Source organism: Dama dama, chromosome 10 (assembly GCF_033118175.1).
Source record: "Dama dama isolate Ldn47 chromosome 10, ASM3311817v1, whole genome shotgun sequence".
NCBI lineage: Eukaryota > Metazoa > Chordata > Mammalia > Artiodactyla > Cervidae > Dama > Dama dama.
In genome coordinates, this window is record NC_083690.1 from 2,082,720 (window position 1) to 2,099,647 (window position 16,928).

Below are 16,928 nucleotides of genomic sequence, written 5' to 3' on the forward strand. Positions count from 1 at the left end.
GGGCAGCCCTGGTCTTGGTTTGGGCCGGATTTCAGCCCCCAGGGCCTCTACATCCTGGGTGGGGCCCAGCCCTCCTGATGGGCACCTGGGTCCAGCCTGGGTTTGCAGCCCCACCAGGGCAGGAAGGAGGACCACAGCACTGCTGCTGTGTTGGCCCTGCCCTCTTCCCCAAGGTGCCAGCGTGGCTCCGTGTCCCCCACCCCATGCCCCACGAGGCTGGGCCCGACCTCGAATGGTGCTTGCGAGGCAGGGCACGCGTGCTGGGCGCCCGGCAGCCACGTTGGACAACGCAGTCCACAGCCAGAGAAGATTCAAAAATGGTTTTATTTCATTATTATCCAAGTACCTTTGAAAAGATAATTGTACAAGTCAGCGCATGAAAAACGGGCTCAGGACAGCCCCCCGCTGGTGCGGGCCTGAGAAATGTACATATTTACAGGGGCCCTGGGGAGGGCGGCCCGGGACCCGCTGAGCCGGCTCGGGCCTTGGTGCTCGGCGCCGGGCCCACACAGTGGCAGGCCAGAGACAAGCTGGTTGAAGGCACTCGGTGACACAGACAATGGACAGAGGCCCCGGAGCCGCCTGCACCCTGGCTCTGGGGTGGGCCCAGCCAGGGCGGGCCACAGCAGGCACGCACCGGGGGCGTCCGCTTAGCAGCACGGGGTCGCTGGGCAGGGTCTCCAGGCGGCCCCATGGCGGGCTCCCCGTGGGGGCGGGCTCGCACGCCCCTGGGAGGAGGGGCCCCAGCAGACTCCTGCCCTCCTGGACACAGAGGGACTGGGTGGGCTGCCTGGACAAGCGCACCACCCTGTCAGCAGCTGTACCCACTGCACTCGCGAGAGCAGGCAGCCGGTGTGGGCCCTCGTGGCGCTCAGGGGTGCAGCGGCCAGGCCGCCAGTCAGTCCACCTTCTCCACCTTGCCAATGATCTTCTCCTCAAAGACGGGCAGCACAGCCGTGTCCTCACGCACTTCCTCGAACACCACGCCGCACTCGAACTCGTCGCTCACTTTCTTGAAGTAGAACCTGTGGTCGGAGGAGGCACTGAGGGTGGCGGGGCCGGGTGGCCGCCCCCCAGCACCGCCTGCAGGCCCGCGAGCTGGCCCTGGTGCCTGAGCGCCGGTGCTGGACACCACGTGCGGGTCCCTGCCCCGGCCTCTGCGGGGAGGGGTGGGTGGGCTCAGGGTCTCCGTTCCCTCCATGGGGTACCGCATGCACTCGGCCCTGCAGCCCAGGCCCCTCCATGGGCGGACCCCAGACCAGACCCCAACGGCCCCAGCGTGTTCTGCAGTGCCCTGAGGGGCCTCCAGGGTGGACCTGCGGTGGGGCCCTGGCTTCCACGGTCCCTGAAAAAACACCTGGTCAGGAAGCCAAGACAAGGCTGGCTCGGGCCACACCAGCATGGGTGCCCGGGAGGACCTGGGGCCCCGCGCCGAGGCCACACACGCCAGCCCAGGGCCAGGCGGACGGGGGCGGGACTCAGTGGGAGGGGCGCACACAGCTCTGTGCTGCGAGCCCCCAGCCTCTCACCTGTAGTTGCCCTTCTTGGTCAGCAGCTCCTTGAACTGGCCCAGGGTGACCGCGCGGCCTCGCACCAGGGTCCGGTAGGGGATGGGCTCTCCGCAGAAGTAGTAGGCCACGACGATGCTGTCGCACGGCTGGGCACTCCCACCACCCGTCTTCCTCTGCGATTTCGTCCTGGGGGCCGAGAAGCACTGTGACCGATGGGCCTGGGGCCCTACTAGGTGCCCCAGGAGATGACGGGGCAGGGCCTGCAGGGTGGGCTGCACCACGCTTGGAAACGCTGAGTCCACAGGTCCCGCTGCCCACCCCGCCCCAGCCACGCCCACCCCTGGGGGCTCGCCCTGCACGCCTCCACGCTCTGCCAGCCCGGACCATGACGTAGACACAGCCAGCTAGCTGTCCACTGCCGCCGCCACCCACTTCGAGGCCCAGGTCTCACTGTGGCCTGGCCGGCCTAGGGGGCGTACCAACCACCCAGACCACGTGAAACAGGCGAGAGGGCTTCTCAGGAGGACCCCATGGTGGGCGCCTCTGCCGAGCCACTCAAGACAGCCAGCCCCTGGCTCTGCGATAGCAGACTGGGTGGCTCGACCCATGTCCCAGTGAAGCCCCCACCTTCAGAAACACCCCAAGGCCAGGGACTGGACAGCAGAACCGCTGGGACCGGAAATGGACCTGCCTCACAGCAGAGGGCTGCCCACAAGACCAGAGGCAGCAGCTGGCCCCTCCTCCAGAGATGACCGAGGCCTGCAGTGCCTCCTGCATGGGCAGCGAGGGGCCTCCTCGCGATGGGTGGCGCCTGTGCCGTCCCAAGTCCCACCCAGTGACTGCCCCAGGCCGCCCAGTGGGCCCAGGCATGGCCCTTGGCCCTGGCCAGATGGGCGGCCAGTGTTGCGTCAGGAAGGCCCTGAGGTCACAGTGGGCTCTCCTCTCCCCGGGGATACCCCCCACTGGTGCTCCTAGGCACAGACCAGGCGGTCACCTCAGCTGAGCGGCCACCCCCACCTTGAGCCAGGCTCCTGACGCCTGATTCCCTTCCTTCGGTCCTGTGACTTCAGGCCTGGCCCGCCCCAGGAGCCACCTGGGGTCCCAAGGGGGTCCATTCTCTACACAAGAGCACCCCCCACAAAGAGTAGCAAGGGGGAGGGCCCTCAGAGCAGGGCCCTCGGCCGCGCACGACGAAGGACTGGGGGGTCAGCCGGGAAGGGCTCAGTGGGCGCCCCTCTCTGCTCGGGGACAGGGTGGCCTGCGCTGTCCACACACGGCCCTCAGGCCCTGGACGCCCAGCCCGGCCCACGTGCACGGGCGTGGACCACACGTCCCCACACTGCACCTAAGAACAGAGTCAGCTCACTATGCACACGGCGCCCGGGGCCTGTGCTTTGGTCAGCAGCACCCCAGGGAGTCAGGGCCGCAGCCCCGAGCCCGTTACACCAGGGGGTCACTGCAGCGAGGGCTGAGGCCTCGTGCGGGACACGCAGACCCTTCTCGGGCCCGCCGCTCACTGTCCCCACGTGGTCAGCCAGGGCTCCTCTCACAGGCAAACTAGCAGCCCCAGCTCTTCAGGTGTGGCGCCCGAGCTCACGTCGCGGGCCGGCCGGCACTGGGAGGACCCAGGGGGGCGCACGTACTCTGTCTCGGAGAGCTCCAGGTCGGACACCGCCGGCACGGCGCTCAGCACGGGCGTGCACGCTGGCCTGACGCAGCAGCGCCCCCGCTGGATGACCTCCTGCACATACCTAGGGAACAACGCGCAGTGAGCCGCCGCCCTGGCCGGGCCTCCAGCAGCGCTCAGATCAGCCACGCTCTGCAGCAAAAGGAGGCGCCCGCTGCACGGGCCGGCAGGATGGCAGACCTTCGTGGTTGTGGAGCTGGAGGTCAGGGCTCCGTCAGAGCAGGCAGGACACCGGCGCTTCCACCCACCAGGTCTTCACCAAGCAGACCTCGGGCTCCTGAAACCCGTGGGCGCCTGCCACTCCATGCACTCAGAGGAGCCTTCGCCTCCAGAGGGGAGCAGCCCTGACCTGGGCCCTGCAGCTCAGTCACTGCCAGCTGAAAGGGGCTCACCGCCCACCGCTCCCATCCTACGGACATCCACCTCGGTGCGACGCCCCACGGCCCTGATGTGACTTCTATTTTGACCGCTCTGGGTGGAGTCACCCCAAGAGGGCCCAGCGGACCTCTGCTCTGGGGTCTTTGCTGTCTGCAAAAGGCGCACATGTCCTGGACCGACCAGTGTGGAATGCCCGAGCCGCGCCCGTGGCTCAGCTGTGTCACAGCCAGATAGAACCCGCCACCGGGCAGGGCCTGTGGGTGCTGGCGTGAAGAGCAGACCAAGCACACAAGACCACAAACAGGGAGCCCTGCAGGGGCAGGCGTGGCAGGATGGGCCGGCTTGCCCCGCGCCCTCCCCGGCAGCCCCGCTGCTGCCCTCCACCCTCCAGCTCACAGGCCGGCCCACTGGGCCTCGGGCAACGCCCGCTCCCCAGCCCACACGGACCAGCAAGACCTCAGCATGTGACACGGCCGCCGTAAACGGGGTCACCTTCAGTGACCAGGGACACGCGCAGGCCTCCCATAGTGTGGCGGGCTGGGGCGGGTCTGCACCTGGGCGCCGGCTTCCCCAGAGCAGCACAGACCCTGCAGCGAGGGCCGGCCCCAGGAGCCCCGCTGACTGATGATTGGACTTGGGGACCAGTGATACCCGGGACGGGGCCGCCATCCGCTGACCACACTCCCGTCTCCAGGCCCTCAGAGCCCGGACCACCCTGAAGTCCCACGTGGCTGGCACACCCAAGAAAGTGACCGCAAAGGCCCCACTGCGAGGGTCCAGAGTGGAGGGGTGACCTGCCCCACGAAGCCACCCTGGCCCTGACAGCCACGCAGGGCGCCGTGAGGAGGGAGGGCCATGGAGCTGGGCTCTCAACACCGAGAGAGAGACACCAGGGCTCCCCCGCGTGCTGGGAACAATCAGGCCCCTTCACGGACACAGTGGGCCTCAGCTGGCACCCCGAGCACAGCCGCAGGCCAGCCGAGGCGCAGAAGGGCTCCCGCCCCAGACGGACGCTGTGAGGACCACGCACCTCTGCTTCGAGGGCGCCTTGCTGGCCCTCTTCTCCTCCTCCTCCAAGCGCCGGCGTGCCTCCTCCAGCTGCGTCAGGGGGTTGGGGGCGGGGTTGGGTGGCATCGTGGGGTCTTGAATGAAGAGATGCGAAGGCTGCACCGAGCTCCGGAGCTGGGCACTGACCCAGGGATGCACGGCCCCAGGGCGCTCAATGGACAGGGGCCTGGAGCTCTCATGAGCCTGCTGCTTCTTAGCCCCGGACGACCTTCAGGGGCAACAGAAGCAGGTGAGCTGTGCCCAGGCCCTGTATACCCCCCACTCCCAACACATGGCCTCTCTGGAGACCTGCTCTGCACCGTGCTCATCGCTTTCTGAAATATAAATCATACCCTATGTGGGCATTTTCTTAATGTTTCCCCACGAAGACTTCTTTTACATAAAAGTTTTTTGTTTTTGAAAAGTATTTTGATATTAGAGTAAGTGTTCTTGGGACTTCCCTGGAGGTCAGATGGCTGAGACTGCCAGCCCGCAATGCAGGGGGTCTGGGTCTGATCCCTAGTCAGAGAACTTGCTCTCACATGCCCCAACCAAGACCTAGGGCAGCCAAACAGACAAACAAAAGCTTAACCTTTACCACTGCTTTAAAAATATAAAGATAAATAAGTGCTCTTTGTGAAAAACTTGAAATGTTCAGGAAATTCTAAGAAAAAAATAAGTATGATTTAGCAATAGCCACTCAGTACATTCAGTGTATTTCCTGCCCCACTAAAGACACCTGACGCGGCTGGCTTAACTCTCATCACATGCTTCCTCCTAACTTTCCTCCACGTGACGCCACGTTCCCTGCCATCAGTCACCGAGAACCTTCTACATCTGTGTGACCTGCTGTCACTCAATACTGCCTCTCTCAGCTGGATTGGAGGCCTCAGAAGGGGGGGGCGTGTCCCCAGGAACAAAATGAGGGGACCCCAGGAAGGGTGCCCTGGGGGAGAGGGCTGACTCAGTGCCTGTGTGACGTGACCTGCCCCACGGGGAGCTGGAGTCCTCCTAGAAGGACCCACAAGGCCCCCGACTCCTCACTCCCTGCCCCCCTCCCCCTCACTGCTCTGTGCCTGCCCCCAGGTCCACAGACCCCAGGAAGGCCTGCACAATGCAGCCCACAGCGCAGCCAAGACACTGCTTCTGGACACATCTTCCCACAGAAAGATGCGCTGGGGTGGGGGAACGGCCAAGAAGAGCGCTGCCGGGTCAGGTTTTGTGAGCGCAAAGGGTCTGAACCCAACAACTCAGGACCGGGAAGTCCACAGCTGGCCGGTCCCAAACCCCAGGCCCCTGCCCACCCCGCCCCCACCACGAGCGGGACAGGTGACCTGAAATCAACATGGAGCACGGAGGGACCCAGAGCAGAGACATGTCCTCTGGCAGTTGGGGTCAAGGAGCCTGGACCCAAAGGCTCCTCCTGGAGGACCTGCCTCAGCTCCTGGTGGAGGGGCAGCCACAGGGCTGTAGGATCCTGCCCAGCGGGGTTGCAGCAGCTGACCCCAGCAGTGGGCACTCCTGCCCGGGACACTGAAGTTGTCACCAATCCCCACCCCATCAGAGCGCCCACACAGGGAAGGGTTGGCCTCACACCGCCATGGGCTGGCGCTGGTCCCACGGGCACACAGCCTGCAGACTGCCACCTGGCGCTGACAGCAGACTCTAGAGCTGGGAGGGACTCAGAGCCGGGGGTGGGAGGACTCAGAGCCAGGGGGAGGGGGACTCAGAGCCAGGGGTGGGGGGACTCAGAGCAGGGGGGAGGAGGACTCAAAGCCGGGGGGTGGGGGGACTCAGAGCCGGGGGTGGGGGGACCCAGAGCCAGGGGTGGGAACAGAGCTGGGGGGATGGGGACTCAAGAGCCAGGGGGAGGGGGACTCGAGGGTGGGGGGGCTCAGAGCCAGAGGTGGGGGGACTCAGAGCCAGGGATAGAGGGACTCAGTGCTGGGGGTGGGAGGACTCAGAGCCAGGGGTGGCAGAACTCAGAGCCGGGGGTGGGGGGTGGGGAATGGACTCAGAGCCAGGGGGAGAGAGGACTCAGAACCGGGGGGAAGGGGACTCAGAGCCAGGGGTGGGAGGGACTCAGAGCCAGGGGTGGGAGGACTCAGAGCAGGGGGGAGGGGGACTCAGAGCCAGGGGTGGGAGAACTCAGAGCCGAGGGGGAGGACTCAGAGCAGGGGGCAGGGGGACTCAGAGCCAGGGGTGGGAGAACTCAGAGCCGGGGGGGAGGACTCAGAGCCAGGGTGGGAGGACTCAGAGCAGGGGGGAGGGGGACTCAGAGCCGGGGTGGGAGGATTCAAAATATGGGGGGAGGGGAGGACTCAGAGCCAGGGGGAGGGGGACTCAGCTGAGGGAAGACTCAGAGCCAGGGGGAGGACTCAGAGCCGGGTGGGAGGACTCAGGGCCGGGGGAAGGGGACTCAGAGCCAGGGGTGGGAGGACTCAAGAGCTGGGGGTGGGAGGACTCAGAGCCGGAGGGAGGAGGACTCAGAGCCAGTGTGGGGGCTCAGAGCCGGGGTGGAGGGGGACTCAGCTGGGGGAGGACTCAGCTGGGGCCCCTCACCCATGGCCCGCCTTCCGGTGCCGGCTGATCTCCTTCTCGCCCTCGATGATCCACTGCATGATCTTCTGGTTCTTCTCCGCGTCCTCAGACGGGCCTGGCGCCTCTGTGCTGCTGCTCTTCCCCAACTCTGCCTTCTTGGAGCTCCTCTTGGAGGTCGTGCCCACCTTCCCGCTGCAAGAGCAAGACCTGGTCACTTACTACTTCAGCTGGCCCAGGCTAGATGGCTGGCCGGGACCCGCAGGGCTGGGGAGGACAGCCCGCAAGGGCCCTGCCTGCATGCGGGGCCTCAGTTGCACTCCTGCGGGCGTGGCCAGGCTGTTTTGGGCTGACTCTGTGGACAGAAGGCATCTGGGCAGCTCGGGCCCAGCCACCCGTCCTCACCCAGACATCCCCCTCTGAAACAGGCCCATCTGACCCAACGGCACTTCAGGGCTGGAGCCCTGCAGCCACGCACCCAGGCATGCACGCCTGCCAACCTGAGCTGGCCCTGGCTTAGGGACTCCTCAGGGAAACTCTGGCCCGAGAGCGGCATGGAGGACCCTTCTCCAGGGGATACCACCTGTACTGACGTGGGCTGGGGCGGGGGACCGCTGTTCGCACTCACCCGTAGGCCAGGCTGTCGCTGGCGGTGGGGGGGGCACCTGTGCTCTCCACGTGGCTGCGGGGCTTGGCTGTGTGGCCGTGCAGCTCTGGGCCCCAGGCGAAGCTGCTTGGGACCCGGCGGGTGGCCTCGGCCTCAGCTGGCTCCTTGGGCCGGGCCGCGCCATGGTGGCCGTGGTGGTGGCCGTGTCTGTGGAGGTGCAGGCCAGCCGGGTCCAGCTTCGCCCCCAACTTGGGCGCATGCTTTCCGTGCCCAGGCATGGCACCCCCCAGCACCCCGATTTTGGGCACGTGCGTGCTGTCCGGGGAGCGGTGACCGGGCCCCGGCGACTGGCAGCCAGGCGTCCTCATGACTCGCTGCACGTGCTCGTCCAGGATGCTCTCGGGGTTCTCCTCATGCGCGTCCCGCAGCCCCGCGCAGCCTACGTCTGCGTAGCGGGAGGGGAAGTGGTGCCAGGCCGGGGCCGAGGGCAGTTTATGGCTGGTGCCCTGGGGGCCAGAGGGCATGTCGCCATCCTCGCCTTCCTCCTCCTGCTGGGACGGGAAAGCATGTCACCTCTCGGCACTGGCTGCACCGTGGAGACCCCATGCTTGGGGACACAGAGCACAAACAAAGGCCCGAGCCCCGAGCTAGGACGAGGCCGGGCCAGCGAAGTGCAGGAGGGGGCCGCCTGATCCAGAGTAGGCCCAAGTCCCGCATGCCCGCCCAGTCCCGAGTCAGTATGGCTGGGTTCCAGGAGGACGAAGAGGATGGGGCTGGCCTGTGCTCCCCTCCCGAGTGCGGGGACAGGGCCACACGCCACGCGGAGGAGGGCACAGCATCAGGGCTGCACAGACCACCAGGACTCCTGGCACCACTTCCACGTTAAGCTTCTCAATAAAAATTTTTCTTTTTTTCAATTGTTTCCCTATTCCTCAATTTTACTACTGTATTTTCCATCATGTTTTCCCAGGGAACACTGCCCTTATACAGAAGAGCTCCTGGTTTTTCCTTGTCTTGCTACAGGTGTTAATAAATTGTCACATCAAACTAGCAGAATTTACTTTGACTCTGAGAGTTACTAGAAACAGACCTGTAAACATACATATTCAGTCACTTCGATCCTCAAACATACAACTCACATTCACTGTCTTGTCTTATTGAGTTGCCCTGAGCAGACACTAAGAGGCCAAATGACTGAGCCACCCTGCATTTCAACATGAACAAGCCCCCAGGAGTCTCCGCAGGACCCCACACCACTATGGAAGTGCCTGCGGTCATCCAGACACGCCAGCAGCTGTGGGCACCACGACTCAGGAAACAGCACCCGAGAGGACAGGTGGGGAGAGAGGGGCAGACGGGGGACACGCAGCCCTGTGGATGAGCGGGGAGCCACCCCGAAGCGCCCTGGACTCTGGGCTCTGCACCCCCTATCGCTACCCAGACCCTTGGTTCCTGCACTCACCCTGTCCCCACCCCAACCCTGGTGCTTTGTGGTTATCGGGGTTTGGGACTCGGGAGACCTACACCCAGGGGCACCCAGTATTGATGCCATTCACTCCCTCCCAGGGCAGCACGCTGCAAAAAGAAACCTCCAAACACCCAGGGATCTGAGACCAGCTATCCCTAATAGCTCTGCATGCACAGAAATTCAATTTTAGGGTTTTAAAAATTAGAGATTTACATAACCCTTCAGCGCTAGTTTTCATTTTCTTCTGTTCTGATTTTCCAAACTTTACAGTAAAATTAAGTTATTAAAAAATTTGTAAGACTCCCTAGGTGTTCCAGTGGTTAAGAATTCACCTACCAATGTGGGGCACATGGGTTCGATCTCTGGTCCAGGAAGATCCCATATGCCGTGGAGCAACTAAGCCTGTGTGCTCCAAGTACTGACTCCATAAGCCACGATTAGTAAAGTCCACGTGCCCTAGGACAGGTGCTCCCCAACAAGAGAAACTGCTGCAATGGGAAGCCCATGCACTTCAACAAAGAGCAGCTCCTGCTTACCACAACTAGAGAAAGCCTGCACACTGCCAGGAACATCCCGCTTAACCGAAAATAATTAATTAAAAATCTGCAGTGGGAATTTCCCACAGTCCAGTGGTTAGGACTCAATGCATTCACTGCAGGATTCAAGGTTAGATCCTTGGTCAGGAACTAAGATCTCACAAGCCGCAAGGCAGGCCCCAAAAATGTCTGAGCTATTACTCTTAAAAAAGAATTCTTATTTATACCATGGTTCACATAGCTTACAAAATCACACCCGATAACAGACTCGAGACCACACGGCCAGCTGCTGGGCAGTGAGCCACCCCCTGAGGTGGAGGGATGCCCATGGGAGCCGACCGGTTGCACCCCCAAAGCCGGGAGCTGGGACCTGAGGCCTACGCATGGCAGCCCTCCTGAGCTTGAGGCTCTGAGCAGCAGACACGGGACGTTCGCTGGGACACGTTCTGTCATGTCAGAGAACACTGCTGGGTCCAGCCCCCCAAGAGCTCGGGGGCTGTAGGCACAGCCATCCAGTGCCTGCCAGGGACACCATGGGAGAGCCTCAGACACCGTCAGACGTCTGGGCTGCCTGAGCATGCCCCTCCCGCCCGACACCACCAGCCAGGACCGCAAGCACACAGTCAAGGCTGGAAGCACAGCAGCGCATTGCGAAAGCCCAGGTCTGCAGTGAAACCGGCAAGTCTGCAATGGTGAGTCGCGATCTCTGAAATTTCTTTCACGAAACGTTACACCTTGCTTCCTGAGCCTGTTTTAAGAGCTGTTGATGGCAATGCACTCAGGATGGCCTCACAGAGAGGCGGTGCGTGGAGATGCTGCCAGGGCAAATGGCATCCTCACACACGAGACCCAAGCTGAGCTCCGCCAAGGCACTGGCACACGTGTGACTCTGGTCTGTGTTCGTTCCCTCTAGGCAGCTCCCAGGAGGTGGAAACCCTCAGCTCTGACGACCAGCGCACCCCAACCCCGCCCTGCTGGCCATGCCCTCCTGAGCAGTGATGGGGCGGGGGCCTCGGACAGGTCCCTGAGCCACGGGCCATGGGAGGATAGCCGGAGGGCTCCGGGCAGGCCTCGGGCTGCACCTGTCCTACCAGGAGGCCGTGCCATCACCACGTGGGTGGGAGGGGGCGCAGGGCACGGTCCCGCGGGGCCCCTCATGGCACCGCATGGCCTGCGACCACCTCATGCTCAGGGCTGTCTCCGTACTGCCAGGGGTCCGCGGCCCGCCCCGCGATGAGATCTGCCTGCCAACTCTGTGCAGGGAAGGAGGGGGAGCCCGGCCTGTGTCGGGGCAGGCGTCACACGGAGCTCTGCATCTAAGAGTGGGGGCAGGAGTGGGGGCTGCAGGGCTGCCCACCCGCCAGGCCCCTCACCCACCCTGATGGCACTGCTCCCCGCGGTGCGGCAGGCGGCACCCCTGGGGAACTTGGAGCCCAAAACAGCAGGGCCCCCCTCAGGTTCTGACAGGGTCCAGGGAGGGCTCGCTTCTGTGGTTTAAACAGGAAGATCAGGTGATTGGTAGAGAAATAATTCCTACAAGAAAGTCACATTTTGAGTTTCAGATATTGAACAAAATACTGAGAAGAGAATGAACTCCCGCCCTCAGAGAAGGCCTGTGTGCCAGAAGCCTCGAGGCCCACAGGCCCGGAGGGCGGGGCACATGAGGGCGAGGGGGGCATGCCTGTCACGGCACCTCTGCCCTCTCGTGTGTAGAACGACATGCGTGTGCAATGGCCAGGATGGGAGAGCGCCACCCCAGGCAAAAAAGACAGGCATGTGGGCACCTACAGGCAGAGTTACAGCAAATAGATCGGGTGTGCTGAAACTCTCAGCTCCCGGAGCTCTATCAGAAAGACTACCGGCCAGGAAACGAGACAGACAGAGCCATGTCCCAGCCACAAAGCCATTCCGCACGCGGAGGTGACGGGTCGGAGCCTCGGGCCACCCTGCCCGAGGGAGGCCATCCGGGCTCCACGCAACACGGAGGGCGCCAAGCAGGACGCAGGCCTCCAGCCCTGACTCGGGCAGAACCGCCCGGCTGGCGGGCAGACGCCCTCCAGCTCCACGGAGGCCGATGCCTCGGGGGCCTGCTGCAGCCCGCACCACGGCAGCCACTCACCATGCGGACGCGCTTCAGCCGCTCCTCCAGCTCCTCCTCAGCCTCCCGCGTCCGCTGCACGGCCTCCAGGCGGTGGATGAGCTCCGCGGCGAACTTCTGGGGCTCCACGCGGACTTCCTTTGGCATTCGGTACGTGCGCTATGAGGAGATGCCACTGTGAGCCCTGCCGCGCCGCGTGAGCAGGGCACGGTCTGCACTCTCCTCCCCACCCTGGGCTGACCAGCAGGGGACAAGCAGACACGGCTGCCTCCTGCCTCCCACAACCACAGGTGAAGACCCTGAGGAGGCCGGGGACTACGCCTCCTCGGGGATGGCCACCCCGGCGCCCGCAGCCCAAGGCACCCGCCCAAGGCCGCCAGCCTGCCCTGGAGAAGGGTTTCTTGTGACTGACCAGCCCAGAACTCGGGCAGCCGGAGCAGAGGCGTCCGGCTGTGCAGACCCCTGAGGTCGGGGCTCAGCCCGGGCACCAGAAGGGCCGGGCACGCTCTGCAGCGCCCACCTTGCACCCAAGGGGCAACGGCGCCTGACACAGCAGGGAGCCGCTGCCCTGCACCCGGGATGAGCGACACAGAACCCTGGCGCAGGCAGGAGCCGGGGAGGGACCGGGAGCCACGCTCAGAGAACGCAATTCCACGCACGCCTCACAGCAGCACGCCGCGCAGCTCTGGGGGCGGGCACGAGATATAAAGTGAAATCGCTTCAAATCCAAAACACTTGCAAGCACAGCGAGAAACCCTGCGCGCGGTTACCCGGACCCTCCAAGGGACCACGGGCCACCGCCCCTCAGGTGGGAGCAGGGCGCATGCAGGTGGACACTTACGGGAATGTGAGGTAGAGGCACCCGCCCGTTGGCCTGGACACTCTCCTGCATCTCCCGGCGGTGCTGCCTGCGGGTCCTGTAGGGCGGGACTCCATCCCTGTCAGACAGACACTTGCGTGAACACACGCAGGGCTTGGCCACGGCCGCCGGGAGCAGGCCCGTGCAGCCTGTCTCCTGAGCTGCGCTGGCTGAAGACGACTTTGTGTTCTTAGAAAGAACGGGATAGGTTCCTGAATCCTGCTTTCTTCCAGGATAAGACGGTAAAGCAGCATAATCTGTCAGATACTCAAATTTGTTCTCTTGACGTGAATTTTAGTCACAACCCTTCTGAAGACTGATGAAACCACAAGTCAAAGCACATACCGCCTTTAAAATGACTAAGCACTTATCTGAGAAGCATCTGACTTGCTCGCCTCCTGCTCTCTGGCCACTTGAACGCTGCTCCAGGAAAGCGGGGGCAGGAAGGTGCCTCTCTGGTCCCCATCTCCCAAGGACCTGAGGGGGTGGCCCCCCAACAGCTCCTAGCCTCCCGGGTCTCCAGCGGGGGGGGGGGGGGGGGGGGACCCATGACGCCAGCACTCCCAGCCCCTCGCTTGCTTCCCACGCACGACCCGCGCTGGCCGCTGCTCGGCCAACAGAGGCGCCCCAGGCACATGGTGCTCAGCGTGTCCCAGCCTGGCCCAGGCACACTCACCCCAGCGTGGGGGAAGGGTGGCCCTGATTTGGAGCAGGGCACAGAGGCGGGGGTGCTGGGTGCCTCGGGCCTTCAGGACCCCAGGTGGGGCCACAGTGCAGCGGGCGCAGCAGTCCAGGGGGCCAGGCCTCAGGGAATAAGAGCCGCAGCGCATCTGGACGCCATCACACGGCTCAGGTGTCCCGAGCCCCGTGTCTGGGGCTCACATGCTCTGACCGCACACCTAAAGTCCACGCCTGAGAGACCAGGCGCTGTCCACAGAGTCTGCGCCCAATGGCAGTGGACTGCGAAGCCCTTCGCCAAGTGGAGGCCATGCTGAGTTGCCAACAGAAATAATTTAGATGAAACACACGATCCTATTTTTTGCCTCATATATTCAGTATATTCAAATATCTGCCACAATTTTACATTCCAAGTTCTTAACTATTCCTGTATTTCTGAGTCTCAGTGTAAACCAAGATGAACACAGTATCGGGGAAATTCTTTTTGTTGTTTTAGATCTTCCCTTTAGCAAACATATGTCCTTCCCTTGGAAAGAATTAAGAGATTAATTGACATTGTAGTAACTGAGTTTTGGGGAAGAGGAGAACAGAACGCGTGCTGTCAGCCATTCCCGGGGGCTCTGAGGGGCACAGCTCATTGGAACCCTTTAACGCAACACTTTATATTCATGGCAGGTACTGCTGAAACCCCAGTAGTATCAAGTAAGTTGCTGGAAACATCAACAGTTTCTGTGAAAGAGTCAAAACAAAGGAGAGCGTAATGATGAATGTGGACTGCCCCACAGCGGCTCAACCTGACGGGATGACGCCCCCATCTCGTGGCCCCCAACAGGAGGAGAAAGGGCTGCCGATGCACTAGACACGGGCTGTCAGACCAGAGCCAGACCCGGGCGGGTGGCACGAGGCGCCAGCAGCCCACAAGGCAGGCCACAGCACGGAGGACCCGGCCTTTCCCTCCTCACTGAAGCCTGTCCGCCCTGCAGACACCAAGCAGGGCCGGGACGCAGTCCCCATGACCCGCTGACAGCGATCAAGGCCGCAGCCCACGCGCTGTCGTGGGGGTAGATGCCCACACGCCTGCCAGCTCCAAAGCCAAAACCTCCCTGTTGGGGCAGAGAGACAGCGAACGGCGCGCAACGGAAGGCAGGCAAGCCGGACGCACATGAGCGGTGGACCCCAGCAGGCAGACAGGCCATGCCCTGGCGTGACATGGGCAGGTGTGACACCATCATATCCTGACTGGCGCCGAGGTCCCCGAAGTCATCGGCGAACCAGAGAGAAAGGTGTCAGAAGCGAGCACTTTCCCCAGGGGAGCCATCCCTGGACAGGGGTTCACGCCTGCACCTCGAGGGTGCAGAGGCTCCTGTGGGTCTGGCCGGCCGGCACAGAGCCACGCCGAGGGGACGGCAGGCCCTGATCGGGTAAGACGGCTCCCAGATCACAGGGAGCGAGCACAGAGCAGACGCCTTGGCGTGGCCCGCCCTGGACGCACATCCAGTACCACTGAGACCAGGGCTGGGTGCTGCCAGGCAGCTCCAGCAGCCTCGCCTGGAGGGAAGCCACCGAGGCTCTGGGCTGCAGGAGGGTCCCCAGGAACAGCCCCCGCAGAATGGGGGAGGGGTGGTGGGCACTTACACACTGCTGTCAGTGAGGGACAGGCTGTCGGCATCGCTGGACAGGCTCTGCTGCTCGCTGTCATTGGCGCTGGTGGCAGGGGCAAGGGCATAGCCGGAGTTGACGTAGTAGGGGTTGACGGGCTCCCGCCACGATCCACACCTGCTAATAAGGAGGTATGTTAGCAGCCGCCAGGCCACGTCCTCATCTTCAGGATCACCTGCGACCCCAGCACGCGGACTACAGACCCGAAGCATTCAGAAGAGACAGGGCAGAAAAGGCCGCAGGTCCGCCCTGCCCCCATCCCCGTGCTCCTGGGAGACGGGCACCCCATGCCTTCCCTGTGCAGTTGGGCAGCCGTGCCCATGAACACACGCGTGCTTCATGCTGGTAACTAGAGAGAGGGCGAGGGCTCCACGCCCCCGCTCCTGCAGCACGCCGCCGCAGACTCACTGACCGGCTGCGAAGCCACCCGGTCTCGCGGGCCAGCAGGACGCTGTGCCACAGCCGCCTGTGAAGGCCCCAGCCAGGCCTCCGGAGCACAAGCCTGAGCACGTGCGTGGGGTGGACGAGCGGGTGGCGAGCACACAGGCCGTGGGTGTAAGAGTGGCTGTCACACTGCCCTCCGGGACAGCAGTGACCATCCCGCCGCACGCCCTGGGTGGGACCCACCACCATGGGTCACCGAACTAGCCAGAAATTGACACTAACAGTTTGCATTTCCCTGGTAGATGGTCAGCAGGGGGAGCATTGAGATGTCACTTAAATTAATTCTTTCCTCTTTAAATGACCTGTTCATACCTTCTGTCTATTTTCTGTTGGGCGGTTTATGAGTTTCTTAGTGATTTACAGATGCCTTTAAATATTCTTGAACTTCCCTTGTGGCTCAGCTGGTAAAACATCCGCCTGCAATGCGGGAGACCTGCGTTCGATCCCTGTGTTGGGAAGATCCCCTAGAGAAGAGAAAGGCTACCCACTCCAGTATTCTGGCCTGGAGAATTCCATGGACAGTCCATGGGGTCGCAAAGAGTTAGGCAACTGAGTGACTTTCACTGAAATATTCTTACTATTAACCTCTGGTTACATACGTGAAAATACTTCCTCCCTAAATGTCACTTCTTAACTTTGTTTATGTCGATTTTGGTGTTAGAAAAGTTTACTTCTGTGAAGTCAGACTTACCAATCTTTCTCCTTACAGACTTTTTTTTTGTACCTTACGTAGGCCAATTTTCCTCATTTGACAATCATAAATATATCCCTCAGTTTTTCTCCAAATGCTTCAATATTTTTTAAGATCTCTACCTGAAACATGTGCATGTAAAATCCACCTACTCCTCTGCGTCACAATGGAGAGCCAGCCGTGAGCACTGAGCACGCCACCACCAGCCCTGAATTCCTGCACGCCTGACCCCCACACACGCCCCCCTTCTGGAGTCTCCGCTCTGCTCGTCCCGCAAAGGCCCCGCCAGCCCCTCGCAGCGGAGGCTCCCCAAGCCCCTGGAAGGTCGTGTAAAGGGGGGACGGGACAAGGTGCCTCTGAGGGCTCTGACTGCAGCCTCATCCTGGCCAGGGCGCTCGTGAACGGCAGCCGCACTGGCTCCGGGGACCCGTGTGCTCTGTGCAGAGAAGGGAGCAGAGTGCTTCTGCCTCCACGGGGTCCAGGGGGACGCCCCGGTGTGAGCTGTGCATGCTCGGGGAGAGGCGGTCCACACCTGCCACCTCAGAACGCCGGTCACGCAGGACACGTGAGCTGGGCCGGGCCAGGCAGTATTGCTGGAGAGAACCCAGCAAGCAGCCCACCTCGCCGGGGCCACACACACAAGCAGAGCGGCCGCAGCACCGCCAGGACGCTGACAGTGCGCACGACTCGCCCTCCAGCTCAGGACCCGGGCTTGTCACCCCACACC

At 62.7% G+C, this 16,928-nt stretch overlaps 1 protein-coding gene across 6 annotated transcripts in view; it reads right to left on the reverse strand.

Annotated features, from left to right (window-relative positions):
• Positions 1 to 305: 305 nt before the first annotated feature.
• Positions 306 to 16,928, reverse strand: part of AXIN1 (axin 1) — a 37,772-nt gene continuing 21,149 nt past the window's right edge. The window contains exons 3-11 of one of the 6 annotated variants that reach the window (XM_061152408.1): positions 15,043 to 15,186; positions 12,712 to 12,808; positions 11,892 to 12,029; positions 7,790 to 8,316; positions 7,186 to 7,356; positions 4,607 to 4,852; positions 3,155 to 3,262; positions 1,530 to 1,697; positions 306 to 1,025 (exon numbers count right to left, since the gene is read on the reverse strand). In XM_061152408.1, the coding sequence (XP_061008391.1) occupies positions 899 to 1,025; positions 1,530 to 1,697; positions 3,155 to 3,262; positions 4,607 to 4,852; positions 7,186 to 7,356; positions 7,790 to 8,316; positions 11,892 to 12,029; positions 12,712 to 12,808; positions 15,043 to 15,186 (1,726 nt within the window). In that variant the 3' untranslated portion in view covers positions 306 to 898. Of the gene's footprint in view, positions 1,026 to 1,529; positions 1,698 to 3,154; positions 3,263 to 4,606; positions 4,853 to 7,185; positions 7,357 to 7,789; positions 8,320 to 11,891; positions 12,030 to 12,711; positions 12,809 to 15,042; positions 15,187 to 16,928 lie in introns of all 6 variants that reach the window. The other 5 variants (XM_061152406.1, XM_061152409.1, XM_061152407.1 and 2 more) reach the window with 5 other exon arrangements.